The sequence below is a fragment of the Aspergillus niger genome (genome assembly GCF_000002855.4).
Source record: "Aspergillus niger supercontig An08".
NCBI classification, from domain to species: Eukaryota; Fungi; Ascomycota; class Eurotiomycetes; order Eurotiales; family Aspergillaceae; genus Aspergillus; species Aspergillus niger.
Genome location: NT_166524.1, coordinates 1003764 through 1019872, shown reverse-complemented (window position 1 = coordinate 1019872; position 16109 = coordinate 1003764). Strand labels below are relative to the sequence as shown.

Here is a 16109-nt window from a genome sequence, read left to right as displayed (position 1 = left end):
AAGAAAAATTATGGCCAAATCTAGCATGTCTAAACAGTAACCCGAACCCGGTCTATCTATTTCGTACAGGGAAAGAAACAAAAGACGAATGAATGATGATCAAGTGATCTATGTGCGCTTTTAATAGAGTCACCCATTAAAGACGCTGCAATAAATCACGGCAGAGCGTCTTGGTTTAGTGTGCTCTTCTGATCGTCATTGGATGCTCCGTAGGAGCAACGTGTGACAGACAATGGGGGCTCCCATTTAGGTCAGGGAAGAGGATGGTCATTTGAGTGGCGTCAAGGAAGGGGGCGAGGAAAAGAAGAATGAACAAGAGACGAAATTCAATGATAAAAGAGGGGTTATCGCTTCGAAATCATGGACGTAGCATGTCTGCTGATGGTGATACAGAGTTTCCAAAGGTTTTATTGAAGGATTTACTCCCGAGAGACGTCGCGGCCAAACAGCTTGGCCTTGATCCAGTCAACGGCGACCAGGACACGGTTGCGAGCTGTAATTAATGTCAGTTAAAATCACACAGTTGCACTAACAGTCAAATAAAGGGTTACTTACTGCTGAAGCACATGCTCAGGTAAGCACTGCGCCAGAAGAGGTAGGTCATGGTACCACCACTGGCGATGTTGCCGCTCAGCCAGCTGATGTCCGCAACAGCGCGCTCCTTTCCGATGTAGGCCATGCTACCCTGGTGGGAGTACTGGAAGGGACCAATCTGCTTGGTTCTCCGCAGCTGCTTCTGGCGTTCGCGGATTGCGTCAAAGACCTGGTCACGCTCCTCACCCTTAGCCTGGGCCTGGGCCTCAGACAGCTGCTTCAACTCCTTCTCGATAGCCTCGGTCTTGGCCATGGTGTTGAAAAGACGGGCAAGGAAAGCACCCTCCTGACTGGCAACCTGAGCAGTAGGGGCGTAGTTGGTGATAGCACAATCACCAACAGCCCAGACGTTCTCAGCGCCGTTCACGACGAGGTACTCGTTCACAGCAAGACCACGACGCGAGTCCTTCTGGGCAGGGAGCTGGTTCATCAGATCGCGAACCACGGGGCGAACAGCGTTACCGGTAGCCCAGACCAGCAGACCGTAGGGAATACGTTCGATGGACTTGGATCCATCAGGGTTGGTAACCATAGCCTCGATGTACTTGTCGGTGACGTTCTTGACCATAGTCTTTGCGCGGATAGAGATCTTCTCCTCCTTGAAAGTCGATTCGGTGTAGTCGATAAGCTGCTTGGAGAACATGGGAAGGACGTTGGGAAGAGCTTCAACGAGGGTAACCTTGAAGTTCTCCTGGATCTCAGGAACCCACTTCTTCAAGTCGTCCTCGAAGAAGTCCTGCAGCTCACCGGCGAACTCGACACCAGTCGGGCCACCGCCAACAACAACCATGTGGAGAAGACGCTTGACTTCGTCTTCAGTCTGGTCCTTGAACATGGCAGTCTCAATGCAGTCCATGATGCGCTTGCGGATCTTCTGAGCATCGTCGACCTCCTTCAGGAAGCAGGAGTTCTCCCGGACACCGGGGATACCTAGTGATTGTTAGATTGAAATCCATGGCGGGCGTGAGCAATGAATACATACCGAAGGTTGCGTTTTCAGCACCGACACCAACGACAAGCATGTCGAAGGGCACCTCGGTGTGGGAGATGTCTCCCTTGATCTCAGAGTCATCGCTGATGTACACGACACGCTTTTCGTAGTCGATCTTGGTGGCTTCGGCTTCGTAGAAGTTCACGTGGGCGGTCTTCTGACGGAGGATGTTACGGATCGGCTCCATGATGGAGCGGTGCTCGATCAAACCAGTCGTGCAGGAGGGGAGGAGGGGAGTGAAAAGGAAGTAGTTGCGAGGAGAGATGACGACAACATTGTAATTCTCAGTGTCGAGCTTCTTCAGCAGGGAAACAGTACCCCATCCGGTACCTGGATTGGGAAATGACTCGTAAGTTGCTGTTCGGCCGCGATCGTGTCGCGATAAGCGACACAGGGTGCAAGAAACCTACCCAGGATAACAAGGGTCTTCTTCGTCGGATCAGGCTTGATCTGCTCGACGGGATGGCGCAATTCATAGACACTGTAGGCCAGAGCACCAGCCGCACCGATAGTGGAGAGCCAGGTCAGGCGCCAGGTCCAGCGCAAGAACCTGAAGCGCTTCTTGGGCTTGGGGGTCGGGGCAGCGGGCGCAGCATCGGCGTAGGAGCGACGAGTAGAGCGCTGGAATTGCTGCTGTCTCAAGGGACGTGCGGAGCGAAGGAGCTGGGGTCGCGTCGAAAGCGACCTGCGCGACAGCGACGACAACTGCATGGCGGCGGAGGGAGAGGCCATCTTGGAGCGGATCGCCAGCGTACTTCCAACCATTGTCGGGCGGTAGTCGCACCTGAGCCAAAAGGCAGAGGGAATGGGGGAGGAGGGGAGAGTGGAGAGTGGGTGGGAAAGAGAAGAGTAAGAGGAAAGGAAGTGATTCAGAGAAATTGAACACTAAGTCTGGATAAAGGGTTCGTCCACTGGAAAAATCACCGGCGTTAAGCAAAGCACAGGAAAAAATGACTGTCTCAATTAGCTGTTTTGGGCGAATCGGTGTGCTCTGCTGGGGATCGCAGGGCGGCTAATTTTCTCCTTCTGGCACCAAACGCGACTGGCTCGACCGTAAGCCAAGTGGGTGCTCGGTCAGCCGGGTTCCAGTGGAAAGCAAGAAAAAAACTAGTTCAAAGAGTTTTTCATTCCTGCTTGGGTATAGAGACTATTTTGCCATTTATTTCACATGTGGCGGGTTGGAGATGAAAAAATTTGGAGAGGAGGAGGAAAATAGTTTCGTGAGGGGAAAGATTACTTAGTGGGGAGAAGGTTAGGCGCAGTCGGGTTTTGCTGTGAGGGGAAAATCACACTGCCCTTCCTGAGGCACTGTTCTTTTGAGGCTTTTATCATAACATTTGGACTAAGCATTTGGTAGATAATGTCAGTAGACATCACTACATTTGATTATGGATGACGATTGTATACTGGGGTTAAATGTTTCCGTCATTGTCTCTGATCGGGGATAGATGGATAACCCTTCTTCCCCGATGGGATGATAGGCAAGATAGAATATTGAATGATCCACTGGTTTATTCCTAACTATCCCCTCTCTATTCCGTATAATTATTTATTCTCCTGCAGCTCCTCCATGCATTCCCGCGCGCTCTTTCCTGATTCTCTCGCCCATCGTGCTTTCCTTTTTCGGTCTGGACCACTGTCTCGCTGACTCATCCGTCGCCCGTCCAGCTGGGACACACGGTCCTTCCCGAGATCCTCCCCGGCTTCTCCCGCATCTAGAACGACTAGAGAATCTCCAGTGTCGTTTGACATCCACTTCTGTCACTCCACCACTGGCCTCTAAGCTCCAAACCAGAAGAACGAGGAGAATCCGGGGATTTTGATGCTCCACTTTTTCTCAATCGCCCGTTTTCCTCCATTTGCATCCATCCCCAAGTCCGTTAATTCCCGTGGTTGCGGTCGATCATACACGCCTTGGCTGATGGCTGGTGCTGCTAAGATGCTATCAGGCCAGATTGCTATGGCCTCGTTGTTCTGTCCTTGACCCACATACCCACAGGAACGTTGCCTCGATCAAGTCCATTCGCGTTGCCGGAAATTCCAATAGCCAGCTTTCCCAAGCCAATGCTGCCTGCCCATCTTTTCCAACTTTGCGTGCAACACCGAACGTTGCGGCTTCTATCTCATATGCTCCCACCAGCTGCTTGCATGGTGTTCGAAAAGACCCAACAATGACTTATGTGGGATACCTTGGATGTGCGTTGAAATCAGCCTCGGCTAGCAAGAGATATCTGGTGCCAACACGAGTCGGGAGAGTACGGCTATGGGAAGATAAATACCTCACTCTTAAGGAAGACAGGCCATTAGCTGTCCTCTGGTGGCTTCCCCTACAATTACAGACTTCACCAATGCTTGATGGCCGGACACACTCGCTCATGACATGCTTTCAATTCTAACCATCGGCTGCTGTTCGATTTGCGGTTAGAGACTGATCCAGTCTCAAGCTAACAGTCTAGTAAACAGATAAAGTACTCCCGTTCCGGTAAGGGGCACACCAATGGGCGAAGCGACCAGTCCCTTGGCGATCTTCGAAGTAGCAGCTGCATCGATGCAATGTAACATCCTACGATCATCCAGTGGTGACGACTCATACGGTCCTAGTCCGCATACAAAGAACGCATAAACAAGGCACAGTATGGTATGGTTATGCTCAAAAGATTCAAGACGAATGATCATCGCATACAGCATATACATGGGCATACTATCGCTCCAAAATGCTCAGATGTGCCTGATGTTCGGCACACCATACCGCAACTCCGAGCATGTAGTACAATTGTCTCACGTACAACATATCTGACTTGTCACTCGGCGATCCAACCAGGAGCATCTGCAGTTGTATCTGTACAACCACATGCCACCTCGGCGGTTATTGGGTACCCTTTTCTAGGTTTTGTCCGGACACAATGCCGAACCCTATCCCTGCTGTTGGTCCGATTTCGAGTGGCTTACGTGCATATGTTGGTATGTCATATAGGGAAGCTGATGTGAGGAAGGTTGTATAATGCAAGGAGCAAGCATGAAGCTCTATGCAAAATGAATAACTGCGTATATGGTTCGGCTTTCGTCGTGGAAACTTTGGTCCGGTCTAGTACCTTCGAGCAGCAACTAACCTGTATTCTCGTAAGAACAGCGACCAGTTCGGTCATAAAGCTGAATTTTGTTTTATTGCAGAAGTATATGTGGAATGCATCTATAGGCGTCGCTGAATGTTGTGATGCACCAAGTGATCGACTGCCAATCATCGCTTACCACATAATGCTAGACCTTCGATACGCTCTATCCAGAAGTCATTACTCAATTCGGATAGCACATGCTAATCCCAGTTTCCACTAGACTCGCTCTTACTTATTTATTCATGGGAAGATTTGAGGCCGTATAGTCTATAAGCCTTCTCTTTTAGGATCATATTTCATACAGCACTCGGCATACAAATTATGCGATGACATAGGAAGAGAGAGTATGTAAAGCTACTAATATGTCCTAAATACTGCTCATCCATCCTCAACATATAAACAGCATGGCTTCATGTCGCTCATATCATGTTCTCAAACCATCGAGTACTTCCTCATCGACAAGGTACATTAAGCAAGACACCATCTCTTCAACTTCTAGGCTCATTCTCCTCTACAATGAAACCTGTAGCACATATATTTATTAGAACTTCTTAGTCGCCCCTCGTTGCCTTGCCATAGATCAAAGGAACAGGGAAATTGATATAAAATGGCATTTGGGTTGGTTATCATACTCGAGCAAAGATACTAGATCACTACCAGATACGACTACGTCAATCTTTGGTGAGTTTAGATCTAACAGACATGCTTAATAATAAATTCTAAGAGACTCATATGATATGAAATCATCAGGAATGAAATGCCAGAGTTGTATGTAAATTAGATTGGTAGGGTACTAGTACGGTGGTGAGATCATTGCAATCATCCTAAGTCTACTATAGTGATGGTAAGTATTGAACTGTGCTTGTAATTTATTGATAACTCTGGTACAGCAAGTAACGATTTATATGATGGTTCATGTATGTATGTGACTGATGTGGAAGCTACCGTTTGACCCCTCGACACCTAGTATAGATATATATATATATACCTATATAGTATATAGTATTCATTTTAAGTACCATTCATCATCATCCCAGCAGTTAGTAACATCAGCTGATCCTTCCCTCCATTTAAAGTAACGTAGACGTGCATCCACACAGCATCATAATATTGAATAGACTAAGTATATTGTCAGGTTTGGGAGATTAGCCGTTAGTAATTCGACACCGGTATTTCTTCTGCGATCTACTCGAGTTTGTATCATATGCGAAGCTAGATATAGTAAAGACGTGACGACGCTATTGTAAAATGCTCAAGTCACGTTTATGGGTTTAGGAGTAGATTGTTCAATATGCATAGATTTATATATATATATATATACATGTATAACTACTGGTGCTTTCCACAATGACTCTGGCTACTGTGCAGTACTTTTGATATATTTACCAACGAACTGTTCCTCTCTAAGAGCAGAATTGGTTATTTAAATATATAAATAAATATATACTATAAGCTTACCGTTGAGCATACCTACTTCGCTATCTATGGGAATGATTAGACACACTGGTAGTGATCTATATTATCTGGTATCTACTATTACACAACTCATCTTTACCAATCCGTCACAACGTGGGTACTAGAGACATACTATATAGAGTAAGTAAATAGAAAGTGTGTGCATGGTGGACAGCACCGAAAGGATAGTAGTAATAGTAGCTGCGCTTCTAAGCTTCACCTAATCTTTAACCCTCTTATATCAAGACAAACCTAAACAGATAGATACTATGAAAGGACACGGAATTTCCCTACCGTGTTCGTGGCAAGATGCGCCACTGACAATGATGCTAGGAGTATTGATAGTAGTAGTACTACTATCAAGCTGCCCAACCCAGTTCAGCCCAGCACATATCAACTGCACATCCACTAATACCACATGCCCAATAGATAACCGTTCACGGTACCTCTAGTCTCAATAGCATTCAAACAACCTCCTGGTGATAAGAAAAAACAGGATTATCAGCAGACAGTTACTTTCCGCATACTCATTCATTTCCACCACATGGTATCAAAATAGCCAATAACAATATTTCCATCGATCATCCACAACGAACACAGAACAGAGTAGAACATATGCCCTACGAAAACTAAATGTCAAAGCTACTTGCTTACTTGCTCTACTAGCTTAGCTAGCCTAGCTAGCTAAGTAGCCAGCTACCTGGCATCCATACATAGCCTTACTTAGTATACAGTATTACCGGATCATGTAGCCATCGAATCATATCCATCAGTCAATAATTCTATATAACTCAGGCATCACCGCTCAAAAGTTGTGCTGAAAGGGGGAGCTGAGAATGGGTAGTCGGTAGTGGAAGAAAACAAGAAATGATGGTGATGATGCCGTGTGAGGTGGACATAATCAAGGGTTGGTCATACATTGGTCGTGACTACTTCAAGGCCGACATCAAATAGCTAGTAGGCAGGAGTGAGGTAGCGAGTAAGCATCATGTATGATTTTCTTGTTATGGGTGCGGTGGTCTAATGTTGGTCCTGTGAGGCTGTCAGGCAGCCGTTTCTTTTTGGCTTTGCGTTTCCTTCTCAAATTGGCTGTTTGCTTTTTCTGCTTCTGATGGTTCTCTGTCACGAGGTATTCAACTTTCGAGTTGGCTCTTAGCTCTGAGTAACAGTGTATGTATATTATACATATGCTAGTATGAGAATGCCGTGATTAGAACGCATGGGGTGGTTGGCCGTATTGAACTGGGTTAAGACTAAAAGACAGTGAGGTCTAACGGGCCTGTAAGTAGATAGAATGCATGTATGCATATCTGAAAGTGTGTGTATATTAGTCCAAACATCCAAAGTTTAGTGTAGATTAACCCCGTCGTTATCATTATTGAGACCAAAGCTAGCCGAGGAACAAGTCAATTCTCTGCCCTGTTCGACAAGCCCGGAATTGAGTAGGCCGACTGACAATACCTACGAAGGAGCAGAGCAAAGCAAAGCAAAGCAAAGCAAACAATACGCATAGTAATCCGAGCACATGGCCTAGAATCGAACAAGCGTGGATGGGCCAAGGCACCGGTAAGCATTCAACAGCCAGCGTGTCCAGGACTAACTACTTTGACTCCAAGCCAGCTGATAACCGCTGGGTCAAGTTCATCTGAGCAGGAATGGGAGGGTGCCCACAGACGCGGTCAGCATCTCGGAGCGACGATCGCAGCATCTAGTGCACCGGAGAGAGGTGTGATCAATTAGGTCATCTCCTGATGGGTGGTGGTAATTAATGATCCTGATGATAAACGTTCGCATGGGGTCATGGATGCGATGAGTATTTCCGGGTTGGGTTTAAAACCAAGTGAGTATGTAGAGCAGCCGCAGGAGTCGCGGTGGCACTGACATCGAGTGGGTAGAGGAGGGGAAGGGGAGAATCCAGATCATACTGAGACCGGTATATAGTCCTCTGTTAGTGGCAGGGGCGAGAGATCGAAATACGTACTATTCTGTGAACCAGGGGCAAAGATTTTGGTACTTTTACGCTACCGACCTGGTTGGTAAAACTTGTCGGTGGCCCGGCTAGTTTTCTTGCCTGGAGCGGAGTCTGCTGCCACAGAGAGTAAAAGTGGGTGATTTCGCCAGAAGTAACTCTACCTAGACAGAAGTAACGAAGGACGAATGTTGATGAACGGTACTCCGTGCTAGGGATGTGTGGTTCCCAGGGTGGATGAAGGTCTGATGGTGAGACGAGTTTTGTAAGGGACTCCATCAGAAGAGATCGATACATCATTCCCTCATTTTGTTTTTTTTGTTTTTATTGGAGATGCTCGTTCAGCTCGCCCAGTGCAAGTTGGGGGGAGGGTGTGTCTCCATGGAGGGTTTCTCAGGTGGTACTGTAGCATACGGTATAGTTACTCCCGAGGCAAGGCCGTAAAGTAAGAAAGGAACGAGGCTTGCTACTTCAAGTAATATGATCATTGGTGATCAAAATTCTACGACTTCGATTTGGTCCGGCGGGGAAGGTTTCAGGCCGTACACACGTAGTCCCTCCCAACTTCCGATACTTCCCCATAATGGTATCCGACCCAGACAATCTTCAGCGGGCGTGCGGTTGGAGAAGAAAAACGGGAGCGAGGTAAGAGGGCGAATAAAACCGAATAGGGAACTTGGACGGGGCGATGAACCGTAGCTGAGTTCAGGCTCCAGCGGCCACGACGGATGCATCCAGTGCACATGCCGCCAAAGCCTCCGTAGATAATGTTGGCTTCGTGATCGTGATGGATCTCGAGAATTCCTCTACCGCGAGAGGCAAACGGTGATATCAAGTTCTGCTGCGCTAGCCATCTGTCGAATGGTCATCGCTGAGCTTATTGCTAATCATTACGGTCGCGTAGCGGGAATCGACCAGCATACGATAAGCCGCGTGCTTCCTGAGCAGCTTCGGCTTGACCAATCCAGTATTCCGCCTCCAAATCCTCGAGGATCTCTATGCTCATCATCATCGTCACCTTCATCACGATTACGAAACCCAGAATTTTGAAGGTAAGAAGGGTTGGTTTCAACACGGTTTGTAAACCAGTCCACCGGATGCGTTTCCCCGGTTCCTCAAAAGTTGCAATCTACGAAGTAGTCTATGCCTCGCATCGAAAGACGGACTGACGATGGCGGCATTCGAACCTTCATGTTGACTTTGGGCCGTGGTCGACGGTGGCTCAACATGAGCAAGGATTGTTGGTCTCGTCTCATACTGAACCGGAGCAACCGCTGCCTGTCCAACCGCCTTCAAGGGAGAACGAAGGGATATCGAGTCTCGACTACTACAGGGTCCTTGGTTTTGTAGAGCACGTAGCAATCATGCCTGTCGGTCGCCAGCAGTAAGCTTGCACACATGCCTGGCTTAGATGAAAGCTTAAGCTGCAGTATCATCTCGCACGGAGGTTGCGATGTATCATGCTTATCCTCCCCATGAGGGTTGTTTGTTTACCCTCCTCCAAAATGTTAGATGTTTAGAAAGCATCGAGCCGCAAGGATGAGTAGATGCAAGGAGCCTGGAAAGGCAGCAAGGCGGGAAAGGACGGGCCCGAAAAATGCTCATCTTCAGCATAGAGCAAATCTCCGGAAAATGAACTTGTCCTTGCGTACGCCCTTTTATCCTGACACAGTCCGGTGATGCGATCACTCGTGTACACATTGAAGGTGCAAGGTGATGAGGAGACTGGGGATGGGAATGACAACCCACGGGCTAGAGCGGCACCATCCAGGCAACTTGCGTGATAAGAAAATCTCCGAGGAGCTTCGTTATCCGACTAAGTCTGCCTAGTGATAGGCCAGGCCAGTTCATGCAATACTAGGTCAATTCGAGTCATGAAAGAGGACTGGATTAGTCCCGACCAGAGTCGCGGCATAGTTATTTAACCATCCTTATTATTAATGAGGGCGAGATGCTGGATAATCAGGATGTTTCCTGCAATCAATTTGCAGGTCGGGACCGCGCGGTACAAGGACGAGTAACCATTAGTTATTATTGTCGACCCCATTAATAATGTTCGACGGTGTCGATCTGTTTCTTTCGCAGACATCCTATTTCTATCTTCGAATTTCCGACAACACACCGCGAGATGCTAGTCAAGGCCATCTCGCCCAATGATTGTGTGGCAGAGGAGGGGATCCCGGAAAGTTAAGACTCTCTCCCCATACACAACGAGGACTCACCACCAGTGGGTTAATGAGAATCACGAACGATGAACCTCGGATGAACAGAGTGAAAGTGCTTCGGATGCAGTTTTGCAGGTGTTGTACTAGGCTGCACTCTGTGTAATTAAGTATGACCACTTAGAGCCGTCATCATCCTCGTCATTGATGACCAGAAACCTACTCGGTTAGGAAGGCCGATGGTTTCCAAGGCGGTCCAGGATCGCAAGGAATTTTGTTGCGGCCTCTGCACGAATGAACGCGCATAGTCTTGTCGGGAAACGGAACCACCGTCTAGGGTACCACAGGAATGGCCATAATAGTTCAAAGCAGAAAAAAAAAAAATAGATAAATAAATCAGGAATAAAACGGAGGATTACTTCAATCATCATATTGGATTATGATAATGTGATTAATAGGGATGATCTAGATCAGCGGAAGTGGTGGAAGCGGTTAGTTCCACATTCGAACTGGATGATGCTGAGACACCCTGGTTAGGTAGTGACAAAGTCACATCGTCTAGAGAGCCGGGTAAAGGTACTTGCTGGCAACAGACGACCAGGAAAGTTACTTGGCAATTAGTGAATAGCAGCAGTAGCTGCTGCTGCTACTGCTTTAGTGCTATTCGGACTGCAGAAGCGACATCCGTTGCAAATACTCTGGTGCTGTAGTAAATAATAATACTGGCGGTGACCACCTCGGTCTCTCTACAGCAACCGGACATTGGATGTGGTTACCAGTTCATGTACACTCGAGTATAGCAAGGTAGTATAAGTGGGTGGACGTGTGCCATGGCGGGTGAGCCTTTATTCGTTGGCTCATCAAGACATTTCGACTTGCGACTATACTACGTTCCGTTATGGCTAATACGTAGCACTAATGACCATAGGCTTGAGAGCTTCAATTTTTTTTTTCTGCGCTCTTCTCGCGTCTCAAGGACCACCATGAGGAGTCGGCAGATGACAGCACCTGTAAAAATGAATGTCATTGGTCCAGATATCTGGTTGAGATGAATGTTCGGCCTAAAGACAAGATTAGTTGGAAGAAGGGGCAGAAGATCCATTGAACCCAAAATGGCCAGTCAGGGAGATGAATTTGGTCGAGGCAATATTCGACAGGCGCCAAGACAAGGACAATCAGGACATAACGAAAAATAAATAATGATGGGGAAAAAAAGAAAGAAAAGAAAAGAGAATGTAAGACTTAGTGTACTAGAAAGGAAGAAAGCTTAAGGTGGTGGTTGGTGTCTGGAGAGTTTTGTTCGGAAGACTCAACGACTTCCTAGCTCTGGCATATTACTGTTTGCTTACGGGGGAACTATACTGAGCAGCAACTCCATAGTCATCGACTACTATTTCCGAGCAATGACCAGGAAGTTTAGTGGATACTGTGTACACGGTGATTTGGAAGTAGAAGTCCACCAGTGTACCCGAAATATGTCAGATCCTCTGAGAGCAGCGTATAATTATGGGGCTTCATTGAAGGCTGGAGACTTTTCTTTTACCCAGTATGGCCTCACTCTCAAGTTTCGATCGTCGCGTCAACAACCCCCGTTGTTCGTTTAGCACAAATGGTTGCCTGTGCCCGTCGCTGCGCCCGAGTGCTCGGGTGACAAAACGACCCAAGGATTCCCACCAGCCCCAGTTTTCACATCTGGATTCTGGATGCCGGATGGGCCTTGAAGGTTTGAAACTGAAAAGCGAAGGGGGCCGGAGTCATCTTCATTAGTTAGGAAGTTAAGGTCGGGGTTGGTGGACTAATCGAGGATGGAGGGAGGACAGTCGGTATCTAGTCTACTTTTTCTACCTTTTTTGCACTGATCAATCCAAGTGGAGCGTGCGTGCCACTTATTTCCCAGCTCAGAAATAGCCACGACCAATTCCAACACCATCATCCAGCCCATTATCACCTTTTTCTGCCGGAAGTTCTGGAACACCACAAACCCACTCTGTCTATTTGTTACACCGTATCGCGCTTGAGTCGTGATGACCCAGAAAGCCAGGCTGCAAAAATAAAGGAACACAGGCCAAGAGCATGCACACTCGACGCTTTGATTCGATGGTACACCCATCTTATTCCCTTCTTCCTCTCCCTCCTCCCCCCCATTATCTCAAAATGAATAGCCCGCGACTATCTAGACTTCCAGCTAATGACTATGATACCAATTGGAATGCAGAGCGGCATAATTCTTATGCAAGTGCAAAGAGGCGTCGATGCATTTGTTGGGGTTTCCTATGGAGCTATCATTTACCTACGGTGCTTTTTTATGGCTACGCGGACTTGACCGACTATTTTCGGAAAGAAGGTTGAAGAAGGAACCTAGAAAACCCACCCAGGAAGGCAGCAAAAGTGCAAGAAGCACAAAAGGGAAAGGATCAGGGGTTCTACACACAACATCCTACTAAGTGACTACTTACTATTTGGGATTATTCCGAACCTCCACACAAGACCCAAACAGCATCCTATTGTAGATAGTCCTACTGTCGTCGGTACCGCGCGACCAGACGTTATCAGTTTTTCTTTATCGGCACTGTGTGGCGTGCAGTTTCCATTTGCTTTTTCCCTTGACTTCCAAATCTTTGCCAAATTTCACCTGCATTGGTCGAGTCGTCATCAAGATTTCATCCAACCTATGAAGCATCATCTGATTCCGCTCGCAAATTCATCTGCGGTCGATCCCCAGTTGGCGTTGTCGTGGTGGTTCTCTGGAGATGATGGCGAAATGATGTTACGGGGGACAACTAACCGTTCAACTTGCAGGTATCAATGGAAATACGAATCAACCAAACTATCCATCTGCTCCCGATCGGTAAAGATGGAGCGCTGTCAAAAGTCTCGCTCATCATTATATTATTGAAGTATGGAACAAAGTCGATATGATTCGCTACAACTATAGCCATAAGTATGGACAGCTCCGCAACAATGCCAATCAATCCATAATCCCAGGCGGATTTCGCCCGACGAAGCACTATCATTGCCCGGGCCTTTTGATCATATTGTGGTGCCAAACATTAATTACGCACGAATCCTTCCTTTGCGAGACATCTCAAGCCCATCTGCAGGGTACCTATGGATAGTACGTAGCCGATGGCCACTGTATTATTGTTAAGTCTGGTACGGAGTACTCTTGGATTGATGATCAGGTCAAATCCGTCCAAGACACCAACCAACCAACCAGTGTTTCTTCGATCTAGACAGGGATTCACGTCCCATTAATTCAAACAATAAGGAAATGGGCCTGCTGCACTTCCCTTTTTGTCACGTTTCCTGGGATGAGATTGTCATACTACTCGGGACACGTTCGGTTCTTTTCTCTGAATCTCGGCGGATGGACGCCTGGTTTCTGCTCGTTTCCTTTCCAGTCCCAGTCTTTCCAAGGGGCGGCGGGGGTTGATCATTAGCCGCACTGGAATGACCGAGCGAATGAAAAAGGCCTCTGGAGCCTGCTGAACTGGGTGCGTACCCCCATCGATCACTCAGTTGATCTGCTCCTGTGGCCTTGAACTGTCTCAACGCCATGCTTGAACTATCAGATTCGGATTTGAATTACTTTACCCCCTGAAAATTAGTAGTACGTGCATGGGGTGTGGTGGAAATGGAGAAAAGGGAGAAAAGTAAAAAAAAAAAGAGAGAAAAAAGGAAAAAGAGGGAAAAAGTGACACTACTACGGCAGTCTAGAGACAGGGAGGGAAGTCCTCCGACGGTGCTGCACCTGCTAAGGAACTAACTAGAGTCGATACTTCGCACAGGGAGAGGAAGCGATCGTTACGCTAGCGACAACGATATGGATGGTCATTCTCCAACCTGTTCGGGTTCGAGGTAAAGAAAAGGAAAGCCTCCGTGACTCTTGATAATCGTCGCGTACAAGGCTAGCCAAAGTTCGAGTGCCATCGGTCGACAATCAGACCCCGAAGTCAGCTCGCCGCCCCGAACGCAGAAAACGAGACGCGTCCGGAAGTGGCCCAAGATGAGACACAGATTAATGCTCAGCCGCCAACTATTATTGATCATCGGGCGGTACGAGGTATATGAAATCATAATCAATGTCAATAATACTACTAATTATACTCGAAGCGCGTGCCGGGCAGAACTGATTCGAAGCAATGGCGCGTTTCCGTGACCCATGGCCAACAAGTCGGACGAAGGAAGAGCTCTTGTCCTGGTCGCCACTCGTAGTTCCATAATCACCCCATGATGGTCCCAACCATAATACAGCACTTCTCCATGTCGGACTCCATCCTCTCCTCGCCCCGAGCATCCCACTCAGTCTCTGCATACTTCGTACCATTTGCGGAACATACATTGATTGACGCAGCTTGCAAGACTAAAGAGTGATCTAAAGTGCGACCAGCCGGTGGTACAAGGGAATTTTCCAATTTTCTTTTTCTCCTTGTTTGCATCGAGCGATGGTATGGCCAATATTTACAGGTAAGTAGTAGTAGTAGTAGTAGTAGATTAGCACTACTCGGCAGTGGTAGTTGTGTTTATTTTACTTCATTCTGCTCTCCTGCCCTGGAGCCCACCAAAGGAGGCAGTTAGCGTCCTTTCATCGATGCTAGGGACCCTGGAGTGGTAAGATGGTGGTGTGAATGTTGTCTTGGATCAAGCGGCGCACCCCCCTCCATTGTTAGTTTCAGGACTACTCCGTACTGCCGCGGATATCTGCGCAAATGTGGGTGATATCAAACCATGGATGATAGGGTTCCTTCTTTCGGCAAAAGTCAATGATAGTAATAAAGGACGTACACGAGCAGCTGACAGGATGTACAGAAAAGAAAAAAAAGCCAAATCAACAGCCGCCTGCGCCTGCATGGGTCCTTGGCCGAGTGGGTGGGCTCTCCTTTTTTCTCACTTTTGTATTTTATTTTATTTTTTTACCTGCCGGGAATGACCAGCAGCGGCGCCCTATCATCTCGAAATCGAGTCATCACAGTGGTTGCAAACCGGTGGCGGAAACAACGAATGGGCCAGATCGGATTTCATTGCTGGAGACTGGCTAAAAGGAAGTACTTTTCTCTGGGCTCGTAGAAGAACACAGAAACGGTGCGCCCAATTTCATGGTTCGGACCATACACGGAACATTACGGCCGGGCGGAGTATGACGGCAGAGAAGGGGGTAGAGGAACCTGGAAGAGGTGCAGGCGAGAGTTGGTGGTGCGGCCTCGCGGATTGGACGGGTGGTCTGCATGTGGGTAATTACTACAACCATCTGGTAAAAGTGGTTATGACTCTCACTAGAATACTACCACCACTATGGGCTACTCACCTCATCCATCGCCCCGGGGGGCGGTGGATAAGGTATGGTATGTTACTATGTGGCACTGTCCGCAGCAAGTGAGTCGCAGGAGACTCCGGGTTGGCCCCGCGGCCATCCATCATTACCCAATTCATTATTCCATTACAACTATCCCAAATGCCCGCTAGTACTAACTGGAAGGATCCTGGAAAGAGAACAGACCGGCAGTCAACAGTAAGAGGAATAGTAGTAGTCACAAGGGGGCGCGTCTGCTTGTGGTGCTGCCGAGCCCAACTTAGTGGTAACCTAGTGAGTGGCTCCCTCTCATTCTCAGCTGCCCTCCGACTCTCTGCCTAAGGTACGGGGGCGGCGTGTGGGTGGGCTTTCTCGAGCACCTTTGCTCCAACTCTCCAGGCTCAAACCCATCCTGAGTGGAAAGGCTTAGGCCCACAGCGATTGGCTGCGTGTTTACAGATCGATGGAGCCCGGCCATTAGCTTCTCTTCCGATGATTGGTCTCTCAGTTCATTACGCCTCTACTGGATCGTTGT

General features: G+C 47.9%; 7 protein-coding genes across 7 annotated transcripts; 4 read left to right on the top strand and 3 right to left on the bottom strand.

The window, feature by feature from the left end:
* Positions 1–419: 419 nt before the first annotated feature.
* On the bottom strand, positions 420–2317 carry An08g04240 (uncharacterized protein; the record flags this gene model as incomplete). The annotated part of the gene is made up of 4 exons (XM_001392504.3): positions 420–493; positions 556–1524; positions 1577–1915; positions 1996–2317. 4 exons carry the CDS (start codon positions 2315–2317, stop codon positions 420–422), a joined length of 1704 nt encoding a protein of 567 aa, XP_001392541.3.
* A 1439-nt stretch (positions 2318–3756) lies between these two features.
* Positions 3757–4573, top strand: An08g04235 (hypothetical protein; the record flags this gene model as incomplete). The annotated part of the gene is made up of 2 exons (XM_059748993.1): positions 3757–3894; positions 4187–4573. The coding sequence occupies 2 exons, from the start codon at positions 3757–3759 to the stop codon at positions 4571–4573; spliced, it is 525 nt and encodes a 174-aa protein (XP_059601186.1).
* A 537-nt stretch (positions 4574–5110) lies between these two features.
* Positions 5111–5713, top strand: An08g04230 (hypothetical protein; the record flags this gene model as incomplete). The annotated part of the gene is made up of 6 exons (XM_059748992.1): positions 5111–5161; positions 5244–5379; positions 5449–5466; positions 5508–5542; positions 5589–5615; positions 5702–5713. 6 exons carry the CDS (start codon positions 5111–5113, stop codon positions 5711–5713), a joined length of 279 nt encoding a protein of 92 aa, XP_059601185.1.
* Positions 5714–8463: 2750 nt separating this feature from the next.
* On the bottom strand, positions 8464–9315 carry An08g04220 (hypothetical protein; the record flags this gene model as incomplete). The annotated part of the gene is made up of 4 exons (XM_059748991.1): positions 8464–8588; positions 8669–8976; positions 9046–9251; positions 9310–9315. 4 exons carry the CDS (start codon positions 9313–9315, stop codon positions 8464–8466), a joined length of 645 nt encoding a protein of 214 aa, XP_059601184.1.
* A 346-nt stretch (positions 9316–9661) lies between these two features.
* Positions 9662–12115, top strand: An08g04210 (hypothetical protein; the record flags this gene model as incomplete). The annotated part of the gene is made up of 11 exons (XM_059748990.1): positions 9662–9798; positions 9844–9942; positions 10068–10139; positions 10291–10422; positions 10545–10622; positions 10754–10860; positions 10916–10985; positions 11037–11088; positions 11577–11746; positions 11832–12007; positions 12060–12115. 11 exons carry the CDS (start codon positions 9662–9664, stop codon positions 12113–12115), a joined length of 1149 nt encoding a protein of 382 aa, XP_059601183.1.
* A 718-nt stretch (positions 12116–12833) lies between these two features.
* Positions 12834–13842, bottom strand: An08g04200 (hypothetical protein; the record flags this gene model as incomplete). The annotated part of the gene is made up of 4 exons (XM_059748989.1): positions 12834–12916; positions 13070–13307; positions 13347–13513; positions 13611–13842. 4 exons carry the CDS (start codon positions 13840–13842, stop codon positions 12834–12836), a joined length of 720 nt encoding a protein of 239 aa, XP_059601182.1.
* Positions 13843–13918: 76 nt separating this feature from the next.
* An08g04190 (hypothetical protein [truncated ORF]) lies at positions 13919–16107 on the top strand (the record flags this gene model as incomplete). The annotated part of the gene is made up of 6 exons (XM_059748988.1): positions 13919–13937; positions 14073–14142; positions 14229–14347; positions 14901–15149; positions 15222–15657; positions 15952–16107. Coding segments are annotated over 6 exons (1049 nt in total), but the record flags the coding sequence as incomplete, so codon positions are not given.
* Between the last annotated feature and the right edge of the window lie 2 nt (positions 16108–16109).